Source organism: Macaca nemestrina, chromosome 18 (genome assembly GCF_043159975.1).
Source record: "Macaca nemestrina isolate mMacNem1 chromosome 18, mMacNem.hap1, whole genome shotgun sequence".
NCBI lineage: Eukaryota > Metazoa > Chordata > Mammalia > Primates > Cercopithecidae > Macaca > Macaca nemestrina.
In genome coordinates, this window is record NC_092142.1 from 26322896 (window position 1) to 26343569 (window position 20674).

General features: G+C 45.9%; 1 protein-coding gene across 1 annotated transcript in view; it reads right to left on the minus strand.

The window, feature by feature from the left end:
* Nucleotides 1-20674, minus strand: part of LOC105463222 (general transcription factor IIIC subunit 1) — an 86423-nt gene that overhangs the window by 59098 nt on the left and 6651 nt on the right. Inside the window, exons 3-6 of the mRNA XM_011710195.3 lie at nt 15580-15756; nt 15183-15326; nt 10699-10795; nt 5975-6098 (exon numbers count right to left, since the gene is read on the minus strand). Of these exons, the coding sequence (XP_011708497.2) occupies nt 5975-6098; nt 10699-10795; nt 15183-15326; nt 15580-15756 (542 nt within the window). The remainder of the gene's footprint in view (nt 1-5974; nt 6099-10698; nt 10796-15182; nt 15327-15579; nt 15757-20674) is intronic.

A 20674-nucleotide genomic window follows, 5' to 3' on the forward strand; every position in this document is an offset into this window, starting at 1 on the left:
CCCGGCTGGAGAATAGAGGTGCGATCTCAGCTCACTGTAACCTCCACCTCCCAGGTTCAAGCGATTCTCCTGCCTCAGCTTCCCAAGTAGCTGAGATTACAGGTGCCTGCCACCATGCCTAACTAATTTTTGTATTATTAGTAGAGATGGGGTTTCACCATGTTGGCCAGGCTGATCTTGAACTCCAGACCTCAAGTGATCCGCCCACCTGGGCCTCCCAAAGTGCTGGGATTACAGGTGTGAGCCATGGCGCCCAGCCTCCCCAGTGCTCTTAAAGTGTGATCAATAGATGGGAGGGGCTGGTGTCAACTGTGCAGTGCTAACAGCAGCAGTGAACCTCTCTTGAGGGCTCTGAGCCAGGGGCTATTTAAGGAGGCCATATCCCTCACTGAGAAACATCCCAGTCGCTGCACTGGCCCCATGGATACCTCCGTCCGCCGCCAGGCCCTCACCCTGTACGGTCATTTCCCCTGCTCACAAGTTCTGGCACCTGCCTTCAACTCTTCCTAGCGCAGGGAGCATTCCCTTCTCAGCCTGCAAAGGCATCAGCCAGCTACACCTTAGAGAGGTCTTACAAGAAAATCTTAGGGCCCCTCCCTCAGCGCACGGCCAGTCACCCATCCTGTTCCAGCCTGCTTCTCTTCCCCAGTCCTCACACTCCTCCCACCTGTCCCCACTGTGCTCTTCCAAGAAACACAACACATTTCCCTGCTGAGGGAGGCCAAAGCCTCCTGCTGTCTGCAGGACTGAGTGGCTGGTCCCTCCTGGGGGAGAGCAAAGAGGAGGGAAGAGGCCAGTTCCCAGCAAAGGGCGCTCCCCAGGTGCCTGGGTCCCTTCCAGAGAACTGTCTAGGACTCAGCAGAAGTTACTCAGCCCAGAAATTCACACCCTTGGGGCTCTTACCCCTCTTTAAAGTTCTTGCTTTCAACAGAGCTTCTGCCATATTACCATGTCTTTCTTTTACTTCTCTTATTCATTTTTTAAGCTAGTGTTCTTTAATCACTTTTTAACTGTTTTAACCATTTTCCCTCCAGCATAATCAATTTTCTAGGCTTTTAACATCTCTGACAATCTTTTTCTGCTCTTTTTCTGTTCATATTCACCTTTTATCTTTTTTGTTTTTCTAATCTTGATTCTTTTTAATTCGTTTTTTGGTTTCAAAGTTCCTTTAAACTTTTGGATTTATTTGTTGCATTTTAATCATTCTTAATATGGTTCATTTCTTTTTTCTTAGCTTGTATACATCAATCCTACTTTAACTTTTTAACTGTGCCTGTTGGCCATTTTAACTATCATACTTTAATTTGCTATACCCTGCTAGGTTTCTTGGTTATTATTTACTTTTTAAAATTTTAATAGCTTTGTTGAGATATAATTTGCATATCACACAATTCATCCATTTAATCTGTACAAGTCAATGGTTTCTTACTATATTCACAGGCCCCTGCATCCATCACCAGTCGATTCTAGAACATTCTCATCACCTCAAACCCTTTCTCGCTCCTCTCTCCCCGCACCCCTGCCCTAAGCACTCACTATCTACTTCCAGATTCCCCCATTATGGACTTTCCTATAAATGGAACCACACAGTCATGGCCTTTCATGACTGACCACACCTTCCCCATCGAATGGGCTTGGCACTTTTGCCGAGAATCATTTGACCATAGATGTGTGGTTTATTTCTGGACTCTCAGTTCTATTCGGTTATCTGTCTACCCTTGTGCCGGTATCACACTGTCTCCATTACTATTGCTTTGCAGTAAGTTTAAAAAGCAGGAAGTGTGAGTTCTACTTTATTCTTCTTTTTCAGGATTGTTTTAGCTCTCTGGGTCCCTTTGCATTCCCTGTGAATTTTAGAATCAGCCTGTTAATTTCTGAGGAGGAGTCAGTTGGGATTCTCACACGGGCTGTGTGGAATCAGTAGATTCGTTATACTGTGAAGTCTTTGGATCCAGGAACCTGGGATGTTTTCCATTTACATAAATCTTAACTTTCAGCAACATTTTGTAGTTTTCACAGAGTATATGTTTTGTACTTCTTTTGTTAAATTTATTCCTAAATTACCGTGAACAAAATTGTTTTCTTAATTTCATTTTCAGATTGTGCATGGCAGGTCTATAGAAACACAATGGACTTCTGTATACTGATCTCATGTCCTGAAATCTTACTGAACTTTTTTTTTTACAGTCACAGGGGCAACAGCTCTGAGGAGAGAGTCCATCTCATTCACAGCTACTTCACCCCACAGTCCTTTCAATGCTGAGCTTGTGACAACCTGGAAAAACCAGCCAGTTGACCGCCTCAGTCATTAGCCCCAGGGAGCACAATTTCTGTGAGTTGTTTCCAACTGTGATCATTTTCCGACAGACTGCTGAGTTCACTTCTACTTCTCTCCCTTTCTTTTCTCAGCACAATTTAATAAACACAGGATGACTGGTAAACACTTGAAGAAAATAATCCAAATTTGCAAAACAGATCAGTTCAGCGGGGCTGTTTACATTTCCAAAGTTTTTTTGCTTTTTGCAAAACAGATCACTGAAGCCGTCTGTGCAGTGAAATATGCATTTGAAAGATGCCTAAATCCAAATTCGTTAAGGAGTTTTAGAAATAATTTATATACTAGATCCAGGTATATCTGTAAATTTAAATGAAATAATACATCATCTTTATTTATTATTTGAGCTTTGTCTCCTCCATAATGCCTTAGAGGGAAGGTTTTATGTTAATTTTGCAAACTGGAAAGACAAAGCTCAAGGCAAAAAAACCCTGAAAACTGCCTTCATCTCTTGCCTCCTGCGTATGGAAAGTAACTGAAGTGGCACTTAATTAAATTAAATTTGCTCAGCATCTGCTTAGCGCCTACCCTGTTTCAAGCAGACACTGCACAGCCTTTAGAAAGGACATAAAGCATGAAAAGCGTGTGGTCACCACCCTGAAGGAGCTCAGGAGCTAGCTGGAAAGAATTCACACAGATGAGTAACTGAGCTACAGCGTGCCATGGAAGTGAGGGAAGGACTCACCATGAGCCCAGGTTTCCAGTCGCAGCAGCAGAGAGGTGGGCGACAGTGTGGGCAAAGACATCCCTCCAGCCATCAGAATGGCTCCTTGTGCATGCATGTGACAATCTAAACATCCTGACCATCACCATCTTGGTGCCTGCTGCCTTAATCCAGCACAAGGAGCCAAAGCCACCACTGTCTGCGCTGTAAGTCATGCTGATCTTTCTTCTGTAAAGTCCTCTTGTCCCAGCCCCAGGCCTCAAGATGATGGAAACCACTCACTGGGCAATGGGTCCTATGCATGAACTTACTTTCAACGGTCAGGCAAATGACATCCCAGCGTGAAGCATGCCGCAGGCTACACAGTGGGAAGCAGGTGTCCATGGTGAGAGGGGAAGGTGAGCCCCTCTGAAATGGGGCAGTTCCCTCTGCCTAGCCAACTGCTAATAAAGGAATGAAGTTCAACGTTGCCTAATTGCATTTTTACAGAGAAGTTGACAGTCAGACTTTTTAGGTGAAAATTTCTGATTTTTAAATGCCAGCAACAAATTCAACACAAACAAACACTGTGAGCCAAACAAAACACACGGCTAGATCGGGCCTGTGTGCCATGAGCCTATGGCCCTGCTCTATGTCTCCTGTCACCTGTAAGTCTCACAATATCCTGGAAAGTGGGTACTACTACCCCTTAGATAATTCAGGTGAGGAAACTGAGGTATACAGAGATCAAATCACTTGCTAAAGGTCACCTTACCAGACAGTGACGGAACGAGAATTCTAACCCAGGGCTGTCTTACTCTCAAGTCCATTCAGGTGTGAGGTGTTAGTTTCAAGTTAGTTTGGTTAAATTTCCAGGGACCTTAGGCTCAGGAGAAGCCTTTCTCTACAGTTGCCTGTCTAGCAAAAAAGGTTCTTTAAGGAACTGAGGTTTCTCCTTAGTTTCTCTTTACTTTAAATATAAATTACTTCTGTCTTTTCCTTAACACCTTTCTTCCAACGGGACAGGAAATAAAAATGATTACTAGCTCCACAGGCCCTGAGTATTTTAGGCATTCAGGCCATTAGACTTCAAAGTCAAATACTGAGGGATGAGTGCAGTGGCTCATGCCTGTAATCGCAGCACTTTGGGAGGCTGAGGGGGGCAGATCACCTGAGGTCAGGGATTCAAGACCAGCCTGGCCAATGGTGAAACCCCGTCTCTACTAAAAATACAAAAATTAGCTGTTGTCATTTCCTGTCCTGTTTTCTTTGTAGTTGAGGGTTTACTCCTCTTATATCCCTTTCATCACTATGGTGAAATTTGGGTGGAGTGCAGATAAATGTGTATATTCCAACTATCACCTTTTACTGAGAACTCTGACCCGCAGCTTTTAAAATGATTCTGGTTAATCAGGAGGAATAAAAAGGATGGGACAAAAATCAAGAATAGATAAAAATAACTGGACTTGGTGTCTCATGCCTATAATCCCAGCATTTTGAGAGGCCAAGGCAGGAGATCGCTTGAGCCCAGGAGTTCAAGACCAGCCTGGGCATGATAGCAAGACTTTGTCTCTACTAAAAATAAAAATAAATTAGCCCAGCATGGTAAAGTGTGCCTGTAGTCTCAGCTACTCATGAGGCTAAGGCAGGAGGATTAGCTTGAGCCTGGGAGATCAAGGCTACAGTGAGCCATGGTTGTACCACTGCACTCCAGCTTGGGCAACAGAGACAGACCCTGTTTAGGAAAAAAATATAATGGAGGCTGGAGTGCAATGGCGCGATCTCGGCTCACTGCAACCTCCACCTCCCGGGTTCAAGCGATTCTCCCGTCTCAACCTCTGGAGTAGCTGGGATTACAGGCATGCGCCACCATGCCTGGCTAATTTTTTGTATTTTTAGCAGAAACAGGGTTTCACCATGTTAGCAAGGCTGGTCTCCAACTCCTGACCTCAGGTGATCCACCCACTCAGCCTCCCAAAGAGCTGGGATTATAGGCGTGAGCCACCGTGCCCAGCCTAAGGAAGGTTTTTAAAGTTTCATAGTCTGTTCCTTAAGTTAACTTTCTTAGAAGGCTCAGATCCTGCCTCTGCTGAGTACTGATTGTTTAACCTTCTGTAAGTTACTCAGCATCTCTTCACTTTAATTTTCTTACATATAAAATGGTGACAATGCTACCAACCTTACAGGGCTAGATAACAAGATCATGCAATACAGAGTAGGCACTTCACAAAGGCAGGCTAAAGAATGACAAGTGGCTGGGAGTGGTGGCCCACGCCTGTAATCCCAGCACTTTGCAGGGCTGACGCAGGTGGATCACTTGAGTCCAGGAGTTTGAGACCAGCCTGGGCAACACAGCGAGACTCTGTCTCTACAAAAAAATACAAAAATTAGTCGGGTGTGATGAGGCTGAGGTGGGAGTATCGTCTGAGCCCAGGAAGCGGAGATTTCAGTGAGCCGAGATGATGCCACTGCACTCCAGCCTGAGCAACAAAGAAAGATCCTGTCTCAAAAAAAAAAAGGCTGAGCGTGGTGGCTCACACCTGCAATCCCAGCACTTTAGGAGGCCAAGGTGGGTGGATCACCTGAGGTCAGAAGGCAGAAGTTGCAGGGAGCAGAGATCGCACCATTGCACTCCAGCCTGGGTGACAAGAACGAGACTCTGCCTCAAAAAAAAAAAAAAAAAAAAAAAAAAAAAAAAAAAAAAGAATAGAGTGGCTTAGTATAAGGAGGAAAAGATGAACTTGTTTATTTGGCACCATAAAAGTATGATTTTGGAGGACACCACAGAGATGTTTGCTGGAAGTTTGTTCAGCAAACATTTTCTAGGCACTTTTTATACGGACAGTCCTGAGCCAGGCACTGAGGTATAGAGTTGAATAAATATGTGAAATCGTTATGCCGCAAGGCAGAATGTGATCAGAGAGAGAGGCTGAAGCTTAGAAGAGAGAAGTGAGAGCCAGCTAGCCAAGGGAACAGAAGCTGAGACTCTGCGTTACCTTTCTTCGTCTTACAAGGTCCGCATTCAGGGTGGATCTCTTGCAAGCGAAGAGACACCACCTTGGCTAGGCCAGCGTTCAGCATATACTGGTACAGACGCTTAAACGTCCTTTCACACAGCCCCTGCCAAAACACAATTTAAAGGCTACTATTAGACACAGCAAGATGTCCGAAATGACTAGAAAGTCATGTAAATGAACACAAGTTCAGGACCTGAATTAATTGATTATCTTGAGGTACTAACGAGGAAAGCCTGCCAAGCTACCTTGTCAAGGGACCAAAACAAGGTCCAGAGCAGGATATAAACGATTCTACCTTTTGATTAGAGGGGGGAAAGAGATTCACTTCGCCAGATCCTGGAAGGGTATGCAGGGGTGGGAATGAGGCAGGCGGGAGTGGAGGCGTGGAGACTGAAGACTTCATTTGATACCTTTTCATGTTGTTTTGATTTTTTAACCATGTAAGCGTATTACTAATACAAACACACACACACAGACACACACCCCTGTCCCTCAAAGGCAGTAGAGAAAAAGAAAGGAGAAAAAAATAGGTTAAAAAATGCTATAGGCTGGCTGCAGTGGCTGACACCTGTAATCCCAGTGCTTTGGGAGGCCGAGGCGGGCAGATCACTTAAGGCCAGGAGTTTGGACCAGCCTGGCCAACATGCCGAAACCCTGTCTCTACTAAAAATAGAAACATTAGCTGGGTGCGGTGGCATGTGCCTGTAATCCCAGCTACTCAGGAGGTTGAGGGTGAGAACTGCTTGAACTTGGGAGGTGGAGGTTGCAGTGGGCCGAGATCGTACCACTGCACTCCAGCCTGGGTGACAGAGTGAGACTGTTTAAAAAAAAAAAAAAGAAAAAGAAAAAGAAAAAAAATTGTAAAAATTTACATGTGGTCTGTGAAGTTACAACAGAATAATAATGGGTATTTCCATCTCATCACTCCTATTTTTGCAAGGCTGAAAACCAAAATGATCCTAGGAACATCTCCCCTGCAGGGGTGACCAACAGCAGCCTCCAGTGCAGGCCTTGCTTTTAAAATTGATACAATGTTTTTCTTCAAGAAAGTAATTTACTTGCCAAAATTAAAAAGTGAGTGATTTCACATAAAAAAAGACCTAGATTCTGGCTTCTCTTGAAAGGCTAAGATCTGGCAGCCAATGCTAGGACTGTAGCTTCACAGCAACAGTGAACAGGAGCCTCGATCAGCTGCTCTTCAGCGGGGCCCACGCGTCTCCAGGGGGTCACAGCCTTTGCGCTCCCCCATCAGAGCCTCCAACAATGAAACTGAAGGTCAGTTGCCATTTATCATCATTTTTGTGCTGATTTTCCCTAATGGTAGTTAGAGGAAAGTTAATTTCTTAAACCTATATTATATCAAAAATTTATTTTACACATGGTCCATTTTGCTTGTGGGTATCACCCTCCTGGGCACTGCTGCCATGTGATTTTGCAGTCCCTGGAGGAGTAAGGCAGGTCACCACGGCTCCCAGTGAAGGAGCGAACAGCAGGAGGCATTCGTGACTGAGAGCTGTTTGCTGAGTCTTACAGGTTTCCTCTTACACTCTGGGGAGAGACAGGGAGCAAATGTCTGTGGGCTGCTGCCACCACATATGTGTGGTTACCCCCAGGCTAACCAGCACTCCAGCCCTTGGGTGGCAGAACATATGGCTATCAAAACAATACAGATGACTCACATATGGCTCATTCAAAGCCACTGGCTTGTACATGGCATCTATCGTTAATCTAGCCGTGCCCCCAGCACCATAAAAAGACCCCATGGAAACTCATCCATCAGATCCCAGCCCTTGACATATGGCACTAAGCCCTGGACCATCCTAAGAGGGGAAGGATGATGTAGTCTTTCCTTCTGAGGGGCTGCCATCAATGACTCACACAATCTGGCCAGCAAAAAGAGAAAGAGGCAGTGAGTCTTCGTACCAAATCTCCCCCAAAGGCAGCATCCATATTCATGGCCTCAGCTTCATCTATAGGCTAATTTTCACTGAATCCTGCTCAGCTCTCTGTGACCCCAATTTCCAGCTGTTGACTAGACATCACCAGGGGAAAGTCATAGAAGATCTTCATACCCAATACGTCCAAAACTCAGATTTGTCCTGTGCCTCCTCTTCACCCAAATCTGCTCCTTTTTCTGACCTCTCTATTTATTCAACTCTCATTCAGCAAATATTTACTGAGCATCTACAGGGGGCCAGGCACTGTCTTCATCGTGGGGGCTCGCAGTGAGCAAGCATTTGTGATCCCTGCCTCACAAGCCTGCCTTTGCGCTGCCTCGGTGAGCAGCAGCCACTCCAGCAAATGCACTGGCTTCATCTTGAGATCCTCTTTCTTCAAGTCACCTCTACATCCCAGTGCAGGCACTCACCACGTCCTGTTAGTTCCAGCTCCAAAATGTTTCTCAAACAATTCCAGCCCTCATGGCCACAACCTCGCCACCTTCTTCCCATCCCCTTCCCTCTACCAGCTCATCTGCCTAGACTGCAACCTCCACCTCCCAGACTCAAGAGATTCTCTTGTCTCAGTTTCCCAAGTAGCTGGACTGGTGCATACCACCACCCCTGGCTAAGAACTTCTTCATTTCTACACGGCCAGCAGCGGTGCATAAGGCTAAAGTTTCAAGGCTAAAGTCCCCACTCCTCAGCCAGCACTCCAGTCCTTTCTGATCCGGCCCCTACCTTCCTATCCAGTCACACAATGTGCCAGCTGCCCTCCGGATTACTGCCCACTTCTAAGCATGTTGTATGGCCTTCCACAACTCATGCCTTTGCACCAGCTCTTCTCCTCTCCGTCAAATGCCACTTTCCCTCTGTGTGGGGGAAAAGCCCAGCTCAACTCTGCTTTTGGCACAGCTCTATGAGGCCTTCCCTAGTTCTCTAAAGAAAGCACCCCTCTCCCGCTACTGGCTCAGCTACATCCTTCCAGGTATGTGTTCACACGCCTACCCTTCTGGTTAGACAGCTCCATGACAGTGTGAGACCTGTTGTCATCCTGGCTAACTTTCACCATCTTATTGTGGAACACAGTTCTAACTCAGCATACACACTCCCTGAAGTATTTGTTGAATGAATAAGTGAAAGGCTGTCCAGTAACAGTCAAGGCTTGCTGCTAACACAGACCACAGGGTTGACCTGAAACCAGACTAGCCCTGTCTCCCTGCCCCTGAGTGACTTAGTAGGAGGGAGGGTTTCAATCTCCAGAGTCTGCATGGGCTGGACAAGCAACATCAATCTACACAGTGGCCAGTTATTTGTTTATTAAGCCGGTAGGAAGTTCCTTAGTTTCTGCCAGGGTTTCCTGAGAGGTCTTCTCCGTCTATCTTTGATTTTCTACTCTGATAAACTCAGACACACAGAAGCAAAACACTTCTCCCGTATCACAAACAGCAGTGCTCAGGGAATGACAAAGAGCCCTGCCGCCCTGCCTCGTGTCTGAGAGGTGACAGAAAGCAGGTGGACTGCAGGGGACCCAGCCAGTGCACAACTAGTTCCAGCTAACTGCTGTCAGGAGAGAGGGCAGACCCAGGCTTCTCAGTTCTCGAGACAGACTGGAAACCTAGATTTTTATGGAAAGTCTCAATTTCTTAAAAAATGCTAGGTCAAATTGATTTTTAACAGACCAAGTCTGGCCCACAAGCCTCCAGACTGTAACCACTGCTTTAAAGAGGCTGAGGCAGACAGCGAATCTAGCAATGCGGAAGATACCTCCTTTCCCTGTGAACAATGAAATCAGAGACTACAACTCCACCGATGCAATGCGGGAAAAGAACAAGGACTGTCCTGGTGCCTGTGGTCAGACTGAAGACCACTCATTAGGGGACTAATTACTAGTCACCAAAGAGCTTGACTTCAAATGTTCAGTTTTAAGTTCTGGTTTCACACGCAGGGCAATCTTGTTTTCCTTCCATCTCTAACGTTGGCTCTTTCCTGACTTGCACTGAAACCTTCTAGTCAGATTGGAAGCAGCACCCCTCCGCCTTTCTCCCTCTCACGCTCCCTTCACCACAGCCTCTGCTCTGGGGCCCAAAGACAAAGCAGGTCAACAGCTGCCTTCCTCCCTGCATCCTCTCCCCTCCCCCTCAGGACAGCCACTCTGCTATTTCAGTACAAAACCACTGGGAACAAGATCACAAGCTTGATTACAGAAGTAAACCTAACTGCCACGTTTTCCTATTCCGTCTGAACTTTGATAATAGGTCCTAGAAAACTCCAGGGGAAAAATAGAAGTCAGGCAAAGGCAAGAATTTAAATGAAGGACAAAGGACTCTCTCATTCTAAAAAACAGCTAGGCGCGGTGGCTCACTCCTGTAATCCCAGTACTTTGGGAAGCTGAGACATAAGCATCACTTGAGGTCAGGGGTTCAAGACCAGCTTGGCCAACATGGTGAAACCCTGTCTCTAATAAAGATACAAAAATCAGCAGGGCATGGTGGCCGGCACCTGTAATCCCAGCTACTCAGGAGGCTGAGGCAGGAGAATCGCTTGAACCCGGGAAGGACACAGTCCGTACTCCAACCAGGGCAACAGAGCGAGAGACTCTGCCTCAAAAAAGAAAAGAAAAAAACAACAAACAAAGGAAAATCTCATTTGCATCAAATCCAGAATAGGGCGTTGGGTTGCAAATCATTCATCTACGCCTGACAAGACCTCCCGGCTATGGTACAGATCACACCCAGCCCTGCCCATGGGAAACCCCAGGCTCACCAGTTCTTCCCTCAGCTTTCCCAGCGTCTCTATACAGTTAGTTCGTGTGCTCAGCATGCCTGAAAGCTTCTCCATGAGGATGTCGTATTTGCTCCTCCTGCAAGAAACACCGAGCGATTCGTTTTTTCAAACCTGTTGCTGAAGTCAATATTTACTGCCTGTTTCTTAAAGATGAAAAAGCAAGACTTGACTTAATCATTTGACAATAAATGACAGAATCTTTTAGGTCTCAAAGATCATCCAGCCCAACTCCTACCTTCTACAGGTGGAGAGACTGTGGCTGTGAGAGGTTCTGTCATATCTAAGGCCACCTTTCTAGAGGCAACGTATAGACTAGACTCTAGGACTAAAACTTGCATGACATGACTCTGTAAAACATCTTTCATTTTTACAATACTTTTAAGTTTAGGAAGTATCACACATATCTTCTTACAAATCACTTGGTGAGGGGCCGGGCAAAAATCTCAGCACTTTGGGAGGCTGAGATAGGCAGATCTCTGGAGGTCAGGAGTTCGAGACCAGCCTGGCCAACATGGTGAAACCCCGTCTCTACTAAAAATACAAAAATTAGTCAGACGTGGTGGCAGGCACCTGTAATCCCAGCTACCTGGGAGGCTGAGGCAGGAGAATCGCCTGAATCCGGGAGGTGGGGGTTGCAGTGAGCCAAGATCGCACCACTGCATTCCAGCCTGGGTGACAGAGCGAGACTCCGTCTCAAAGAAAAACAAAAAACAGATCACTTGGTGAGGAAGGATGGGGGTTATTCTACAAAGTTAACAGGCTTTACTGAAGTTCAGGCTGGAGACACAAACCTAGGTCTTCTTTCTCTAAATCCAGTCCTCTCCTTACTGGGACGCCACTCTGATTCTGAGGCTCCGGTTCCTGCTCCTGACTACACTGGCGTGGCAGAGGCCACCTTCCATCTCATTCCTACTGTGAAGCGGATGTCATGATCAATGCTTCCAAGCTAACGGCCAGCAAAGGAAGCTATTTAAAAACACTGAGGGCCCTTGACTGTGTAAGTCTAGGGGGAGTTCAGGGAGGGGTGCAGGGAGAAATCTTGTAGCCAGTTCAGCTGGACAATAGCTTGGCTTGACTTACAGTCCTAGGGGGAGAGAGAGCACACGTATGGGATCCAGTGACTGTACCCACTTCCCCATCTGTACTGCCTCTCAATGAATGAAAGAATAAATGGAGGAACAGATGGTTAATGCATATGAGCCACTCTGCATAGGAGGCACTGTGTCACAGCCATTTAATACAAGAGGCAGTGGTGGTTCAAAGAGATCAAGTGACTGCCCAGGTGAGGGGCAAAGATGGAAATACAGATCTTGACTTGATCCAGTGTTCTCTCTCCCACGCCACAGCTGCCACCCTGTGTTCTTGGCAGAGCACAGGTTATACACAAGTGAAGAGTTTGGTGAGACAGTTACTTAATCAATAGATAGTATAACCCAATTAAAATGTGAATTCATAAAAGATGCTTCTCTCTAATACTGTACAGTTGGCTCTTGGATAACATGGGTTTGAACTGGTCGGGTCCGCTTATACGCAGTTTTTTTTTCATATTTATTGAAAAAATATTAGAAAATATATATATATTAGAATTTTTGGAGATTTGTGACAGTTTGAGAAAACTCAAACTGTATAACATTAGAAATATTGAAAAGATTAAGAAAAAGGTATGTCATTAATGCATAATATATGTGGATACTAGTCTATTTTATCATTCATTACCATAAAATATACACAAATCTATTATAAAAAGCTAATCAAAACTTACGCAACCATTTACAGACCCTACATGGTGCCATTTGCAGTGGAGGAAATGTAAACAAACATGAAGATGTGGGATGAAATCAAACCTGCATAAAATTAACTGTAATACAACAGTGTACTACTGTTAATAACTTCGTAGCCACCTCCTGTTACTATTGTGGCAAGCTTAAGTGTTGTGAGTATTGGCTTAAAAATGCCATGACAGGCCGGATGCGGTGGCTCATGCCTGTAATCCCAGCACTTTGGGAGGCTGAGGTGGGCAGATCACCTGAGGTCAGGAGTTCGAGACCAGCCTGACCAACATTGTGAAACCCCGTCTCTACTAAAATTAGCCAGGCGTGGTGGCACAAGCTTGTAGTACCAGCTACTTGGGAGGCTGAGGCAGTAGAATTGCTTGAACCCAGGAGGTGAAGGCTGCAATGAGCCGAGATCGTGCCACTGCACTCCAGCCTAGGCAACCGAGCAAGACTCTCTTAAAAAAATGTGATGCTCATCATCTCTGTGTGAGCAGTTCCTCTCTAGTAAATTACTTATTGCAGTAAAAAGTGATCTCTTCTGAGGTCAGGAGTTCGAGAGCAGCCTGACCAACATGGAGAAACCCTGTCTCTACTCAAAACACAAAATTAGCCGGGCGTGGTGGCGCATCGCTTGATCCCTGGAGGCAGAGGTTATGGTGAGCAGAGATCACGCCATTGCACTCCAGCCTGGGCAACAAGAGCAAAATTCCGTCTCAAAAAAAAAAAAAAAAGGTGATCTCTTGCAGTTCTCACGTATTTTTCCTTGTGTTTAGTGCAATACCATAAACCTTGACTGACACCATGGGACCCATACAAAGGGCCACTAGTGATGCTGGAAATGCTCCCAAGAAGCTCCCAAAAAGTCATGACACTTCAAGGAAAAGTTAAATTGCTTGACGTGTGCTGTAGAGTGAGGTCTGCAGCTGCAGCTGCCCGCCATTTCAGACAATTTGTCTTGTTAATGGACAATGTAAACTTATGGTATCAATAAATACGGTACAGTATTGTAAATGTAGTTTCTAAATAACATTTTTTCTCTAGTTTACTTTATTGCAATAATACAAGAACAGTATAACACATGGAACAAAACATGTGTTAATTAACTTTATATTATTGGTAAGGTTTCTGATCAACAGTAGACTATCAGTAGTTAAGTTTTTGGGGAGTCAAGAGTTATATGTAGCTGGGCACGGTGGCTCACGCCTGCAATCCCAGCACTCTGGGAGGCCAAGGTGGGTAGATCACTTGAGGTCAGGAGTTCGAGACCAGCCTGGCCAACACGGCAAAACCCCGTCTCTACTAAAAATACAAAAATTAGCCGGGTATGGTGGCAGGTGCCTGCAGTCCCAGCTACTCGGGAGGCTGAGGCAGGAGAATGGCTTGAATCCGGGAGGCGGACATTTGACAGAGATGCAGCAATGATGATTTTCACCCCTGGAGATCCACAGTCAATAAAGAGTCTACACACATGCATCAAGCACTTTCTTTAGGCCAACCCATGTGCACTGTAAACTTTAACATTTACATGTAATCATTCTCCCCGCTTTTGGAGGATGCACCTCCCCTCCCCACTATCCCTCATTGCTGCCTACCTCCACCCCAGAGAGCTGCTGGCCAGGTACTAAGGGGCTCAGGGCTTCCTCAGCCAAGGGCTGCTCTTCCCAGGCCCTGCACCAGCTTGAACTTTTCTTATCCTGGCTTCTGCCCCTCCCATAAAAAAGGGCATGAGTTTGTGCAGTGTGGGCTGAGACCTCTGCAGAGTGCTGAAACTTTTCTGTCCCTCATTCCTATACCAGGTAATTAGCCACCCCAATGGCAAGGATGAAGAAGTCAGAGATAACCTACTCACTCCCCCAGCCTCCCTGGTCCTCAGAAGGGAATGTGCACATTTAACTAGTTTGCTGTATCATCTGGACAATATCCCGCTAAAATAGCAATATCACACATTGTTATTGCTTAGCAGAACCTTGCCATCTTGTCCATATAGGTTATTATGGTTGAGTGCTGCAAAACATCCTATTTGAAACTGACATAATTCAACTACAATCCTGCGACCACAACAAATCAAATCTGACTCACTTTTATTTTTACATCTCCCCAAAATGTCACCAAAATGTTAATGGTTCCTATTGTTGGCTGTGAAGTTACAGATTTATTTTTCCTTCTTTTCTGTATAGTTTTCCGGTTCTCTAAACAACCAGGACTTATTTTCTCACACACACTCACACACACACACACACACACACACACACACACACAGATAACAAATATCATTTTTTAAAAAGCTATAGTGATATTCTAATTTGGCTTCTATTATTATTATTGTTTTTTAAGACACAGGGTTTCGCCCTGTCACCCAGGCTGGAGTATAGCAGTGCAATCATGGCTCACTGCAGGCTCAAATTCTGGGCACAAGCGATCCTCCGACCTCAGCCTCCTGAGTAGTTGGGACTACAGGTGTGCACCACCACACCCAGCTAATTTTTTATTTTTATAAAGTTGTGGTCTTGGTATATTGCCCAGGCTGGTCTGGAACTCTTGGCCTCAAGCGGTTCTCCCACTGCAGTCTCCCAAAGTGCTATGATTACAGGTATGAGCCACCATACCCAGCTGCCCCTACGATTTTTAAAGCATACTACACATGGCTGCAACTAAAAAACCTAACATTTTGATCACTACAAACCATACCTGTCCACATGAAACCGGTTCAGTAGGAGGAGGATTGAGTGTTGCTGGGCTCCAGTGGGTAATCGAATCACATGGGACTGCATTGTAATCAGCCCGTTTTTGTTCAAAATTTTTCTGTGATAGTGCAGCTTCCCAGCATCAACCCTGGAGGAGAAGAAGAGCCATGTCATTTGCTTTGCTGGTAGCTTTATCAACGTATAGAATCTCTCATTTGGACATAAAACACCAGAGACACAAACCTCCTGTCCAGCCAACCTAAGAAAACAGTCACTGTGCGACCACGGCCTTGAAACAAAAAGCCATGCCTCGGGGAAGATACCGCAGCAGGCCCCTGCGTTTGGGGTTCAGGTTGCAATGATGTATAATTTAAAGCAGAGAAGCAAATCCTCCCACTTACTTGAAAGCAGTGGTGTGAAGGTCTCGCTGGAGCTCCCCTTGCCACCTGGACCGGCCTAGCCGTTCCAGGATGCAGTAGGAGAAGTCGGGCAGCTTCAGGTCCGGATCCCCTTCCTGGCCTATCAAGGCCCTGTACCGCATGGCCTGGGAGGCAACGATGATCAGTTTCTTCCCCCACCTGCAAATCAGAAACAATCGCATGAAGAAATAAGTTTAACTGATTTTAGGTAAACAGAGATATGAAAAAGAAATGTATAGAATCCTTACTTTCTGCTTCTTCCTAGGAGTTCACAAGATCCCAAAATTAAGCTAAGCAAGTTTTCAGTCTTAGAAGTGTAGTGTGCTAAAAAAGACAAAAAGGAGTATAGTGTGCTGAAGGAACAGGGCCAATCTTATTTCCTTGCTGAAAGTCCTTCAGGGCTTGCCAAAGTGCTCAGGCCAAATCCAACTCCTCCTCCTGGTCCTCCTGGAAGGCTCTCCAAGGCCCAGCCCTCCCTGCCTTGCTCATCTCATCCTCCACGGCTCTGCCCCTCACTCACAGGAGGCTTCCTATCCCTAAGACAAGCCTCAGGGGTGCTGTCCTTGCTGTTTCCTCGGCCTAGCTGCTTCTCCTCCAGGTCTTCAGGTGACTGATTTCTTCTTATCATTCAGGTCACAGCTCAGTTGTCAACTCCTCAGCCTTTCCAGAAAATGCCAACTAGAGTTCCAGCCCCACCCCCACAATTTCCATATTCTTCATAGCACTTAGCACTCTCAGAAATGACTATATATATATGTATTTTTTTTTTTGTGCCAAGTTTCTTGTCAGTTTCCCTCATTCAAATATAAGAGCAGGCACATTGTCAACCTGTTCAGCAGGACATCCGTAGTGCCTAGAATAATGAATTTGGGTGATAATAGGGGCTCTGTGTGTATTTGTTAAGTAAATGAACTAGGCTAGTGAGCTGGACTGATAAAATAATCTTCAGAGTCAAAAGCCCTGAACGGTGCAATCAGTGGACCTGCAGTCTCATTTTGACTTCACTGTTGAAGGCCAGACCTTGCACAAATCATTCGTTCCTTCTACTAAATTGACATGTGAGAAAGAATGCACCAAAAGAGGCCAAAACCACTTTCGAGCAAGGCATGTGAGGACAGTCCAAGTGAGAAGACTCATTTCTATGCTGACATCTAACAGTCCTTACTGGGCATTCCCCATCACTGATGATGGAGACTCCACCACAGTGCCTGGCCTGCTCAATCTAACATCTTGAGCAAATTAACCTACTCCATTCACCCATTCTCAGAGTCCAAGCCCTGGCCCTGCAGCTGGGAGATCCCACAAGGATGTGCTGCTGGAGAACCCATCCCTCATTCGCTCCTTGGCATCAAGTTACTCAACTGGAGAAGACTCAAGTTTGAATGTGTCCTCCGAAAGTTCATGTGTTAGAAACTTCATTTCCATTGTAACAGTAGTAAGAGGAAGAACCTTTAAGAGGTGATTAGGCCATGAGAGTTCTGCTCTGCCCTCATGAATACATTAATGCATTTATTGTGGGAGTGGGTTAGTTATCTCAGGAGTGGGATGTCCTTGCCAGATGCTGGTGCCATGCTCTTGGACTTTACAGCCCCTTGAACCATGAACCAAACAGACTTCTGTTCTTTCTAAATTAACCAGTTTGTGGTATTCTGCTATATCAGCAGGAAATGGCCTAAGGTAGAGGATCCCCTTTTCCCAGATGAAGGAGTCACCAAGGGTCCACGTAGAAAAGCTCACAGGCTACCAATCCTATTTATTGGGAACCAACATCCACTCTTTTCAGCCCCAGGATTTACAGATACCTGGTCACGAGGTCCTTCTGCAGCACCCCCCACTCAGTAACTCAGTCTGACAGTTTTCCTTCCTTCTTCCCCACACCAGATGACTTTACTTCTACAACTAAGTAGGTACAAAGGAAAAAAGAGGCTGTTTTAACTTAACTGCATCTTTCTTCACATTGAGACCTGAAATCAGCATTTTGCCTAAGTCACAGAAGCCCATATAGTCCATCTTCAAAAAGAATGTTAGGTTGTGAATATACATGACAGAGAGTTCACTTTATGTATCTGAATTCCACGAACTTAGGACCTATGCTCTTTTGTTCTCAAAACAGGCTCATTAAGTTAAATTGTAAGAGGTCAGTTGGGGGAAAAAACATTTGAAAACAGGGGCACTGGTTTGCTGCTTTTAAAACATCATTACTCTGACTAGTTTACTATCCTTCACTGTCATGATCCCTATGTTTCTGTTAAGTACTGCCAATTAGCTGATTCGATGACTCCTGCTAGTTTTAATTTGCTGACTATGGTCATCTTACAGGTTATCAAATGCCAATGAAGTACCATGCAAAGTACACCAGTATACCAAGACAAATAAAAATAGTTTCTACCTTCAAGGAACTCACAGGCTACTGAAGGAGAAAAAAACGTAAAATGAACAATTCTAGTATGAGGTCATAACTTCTCTGACAGAAAGAGGCTCTAGTTGTTGATGGCATAGATGAGGAGCCCTAATTCAAATATGCGTGTATAAACAAGAGTGTGTGCACAGGGATTAGGGAAAACCCCTCAAGGAGATGACTTTTTTTTTTTTTTTTGAGACAGAGTTTCCTCTGTCGCCCAGGCTGGAGTGCAGTGGCGCTATCTCGGCTCGCCGCAACCTCTGCCTCCAGAGCTCAAGTGATTCTCCTGCCTCAGCCTCCTTAGTAGCTGGGATTATAGGCACTTGCCTATATGGGGTTTTGCCATGTTGGCCAGGCTGATCTCGAACTCCTGGCCTCAAGTGATCCACCCCCCACTCAGCCTCCTAAAGGGCTGGGATTACAGGTGTGAGCCAGCGCACCAGGCAAGGAGGTGACTCTTGTATTAGCAGTGAGCTGGGTGGATGAGAGAGAGAAGAGGAAGGACACAGAAGCTGCATGGTTATAGAGGCACGAAGAAGCACACCTGCTCCTGGAGGTAAGAGGTGCAGCATGGCTACAAAGTCTGGAGTGTGATACCCAGCAAAAAGCAGAAGGAAAGCTTGAGAGGCCAGCAGCATCTACATCCCCAATGGCCCTCTGATGCCGTGCTGGGGAGTTCAGATTCCATAACATGGGTCAGGGGTTACAACTTCAAACGTGTATTTCTAGAAGCCGGCTTTGTGCCGGCATATTATAGAACTAAGAGACGGAGCAGTGAACAAGAAGGATGGAGTCCCTGCCTTCAAGCAATGTATAGTCTAGTGAGGAAATAGTGACATAAACAAACACTTCAAAACCATTTTTGGTGCCATAAAGAGTACTACGATGCTTTCTGGGCAATGGGGGACACTTCCAGAAGAGTCAGGATGAAGCCTGAATGATGTGGCGATGTGAAGATTTGTGGGCAGAATATTCTGGGCAGAAGGAACAGCACAAGGATTGCCTTCAGACAGAAAGGAGTCCAGCATGTTGAGGCTGAACTGCAGTGCAGAGTGAAGAAAATGAGGTTGGAGTACTGTGTGGACAGGGGCACAATCACATAGAGCCTGCTGGGACCTGATCAGGAGGGCAGGGAGCACACACGAATACAACACGAACACAACCTCATGGTGTATGGAACCGGGCGGTACACGGCCAGCTGAGGGGAACTCTGGCCTATAACCCCCTGTAAAAAATTGGTCTCAGTGCAGCTAGACCTTGTGATTTTTCAAGAAAAGCTAGAAATCCAGGTTTTTAAATATCAGCAATGAAATGAAATTAAAAACCGAACAGAATACCATGCTGGGCACACAAAGCTCATCTGTGGGCAGATTTGGTCAGTTTGAAACCTCTGCCTAGCGTGGTCAGGGTACATCCCATCACACTGGGGCCTAGGAGAGTCCCACGTTTATGGCTTGTACAGCCGCATGCATGGGAGTACATCTGACCAGAATAAAGAATGAGAAAAGGCAGTGCTATGGTTTGGATGAGGCTTGTCCATATCAAAACTCATGTTGAAGTATAACTACCAAGAAGTCGGGCGTGGTGGCTCACACCTGTAATCCCAGCACTTTGGGAGGCCAAGGTGGGCGGATCACCTGAGGCCAGGAGTTCAAGACCAGTCTGGCCAACACGGTGAAACCCCGTCTCTACTAAAAATACAAAAATTAGCTGGGCATGGTGGCAGGTGCCTATAAACCCAGCTACTCGGGAGGCTGAGGCAGGAGAATCGCTTTAACCTGGGAGGCGGAAGTTGCAGTGAGCCGAGATCACGCCATTGGACTCCAGCCTGGGCGACAAGAGCAAACCTCCGTCTCAAGAAGGAAAAAAAAAAAGTTTAATCACCAGCACAGCAGCACTGGGAGGTGAGGCCTAGTAGAAGGTGTTTGGATCATTGGGGTGGATCACTCAGAAACAGATTAATGCCACCTGGAGAAAAGAATGAGTTCTTATCTTGGGAATGGGTTAGCTCCAGTGAGAGTGGGTTGATGTAAAGCAAGGATGCCCTCTGGGTTTTGCCCCTCTGCACATGTTCACTGTCCCTTGGACCTTCCACCATGTTATGAGGCAGCACGAAAGTCTTGCCAGAAGCCAGTGCCATGCCCTTGAGCATCCCAGCCTGCAGCACTGTGAGCTAAACAAGCCTCTTTTCTTTGTAAATTATCCAGCCTCAGGTATTCTCTTCTAGCAACACACAACACACTAAGACGGGAAGATAAGGCAGGTTTGGGGTGAAGGAGAGTGATGATCACACTGAGTATGCACAGCAGGTTATTGGAATAACACATATGCTGCTTGGGAGAGGTCTGGGACTAGACAGAGAACCTTTAGAAGCAGTCAATGTGGTTTTTTTTTTGTTGTTGTTGTTTTTAAAGAGAGACGGTCAGCCAGGTGTGGTGGCTCACGCCTGTAATCCCAGCACTTTGGGAGGCCAAGGCGGGTAGATCACCTGAGGTCAGGTGTTCGAGACCGGCCTAGCCAAGATGGTGAAACCATGTCTCCACTAAATATACAAAAATAAGCCGGGCGTGGTAGCATGCACCTGTAATCCCAGCTACTCGAGAGACTGAGGCAGGAGAATCACTTGAACCTGAGAGGTGGAGGTTGCAGTAAGCCAAGATCGTGCCATTGCACTCT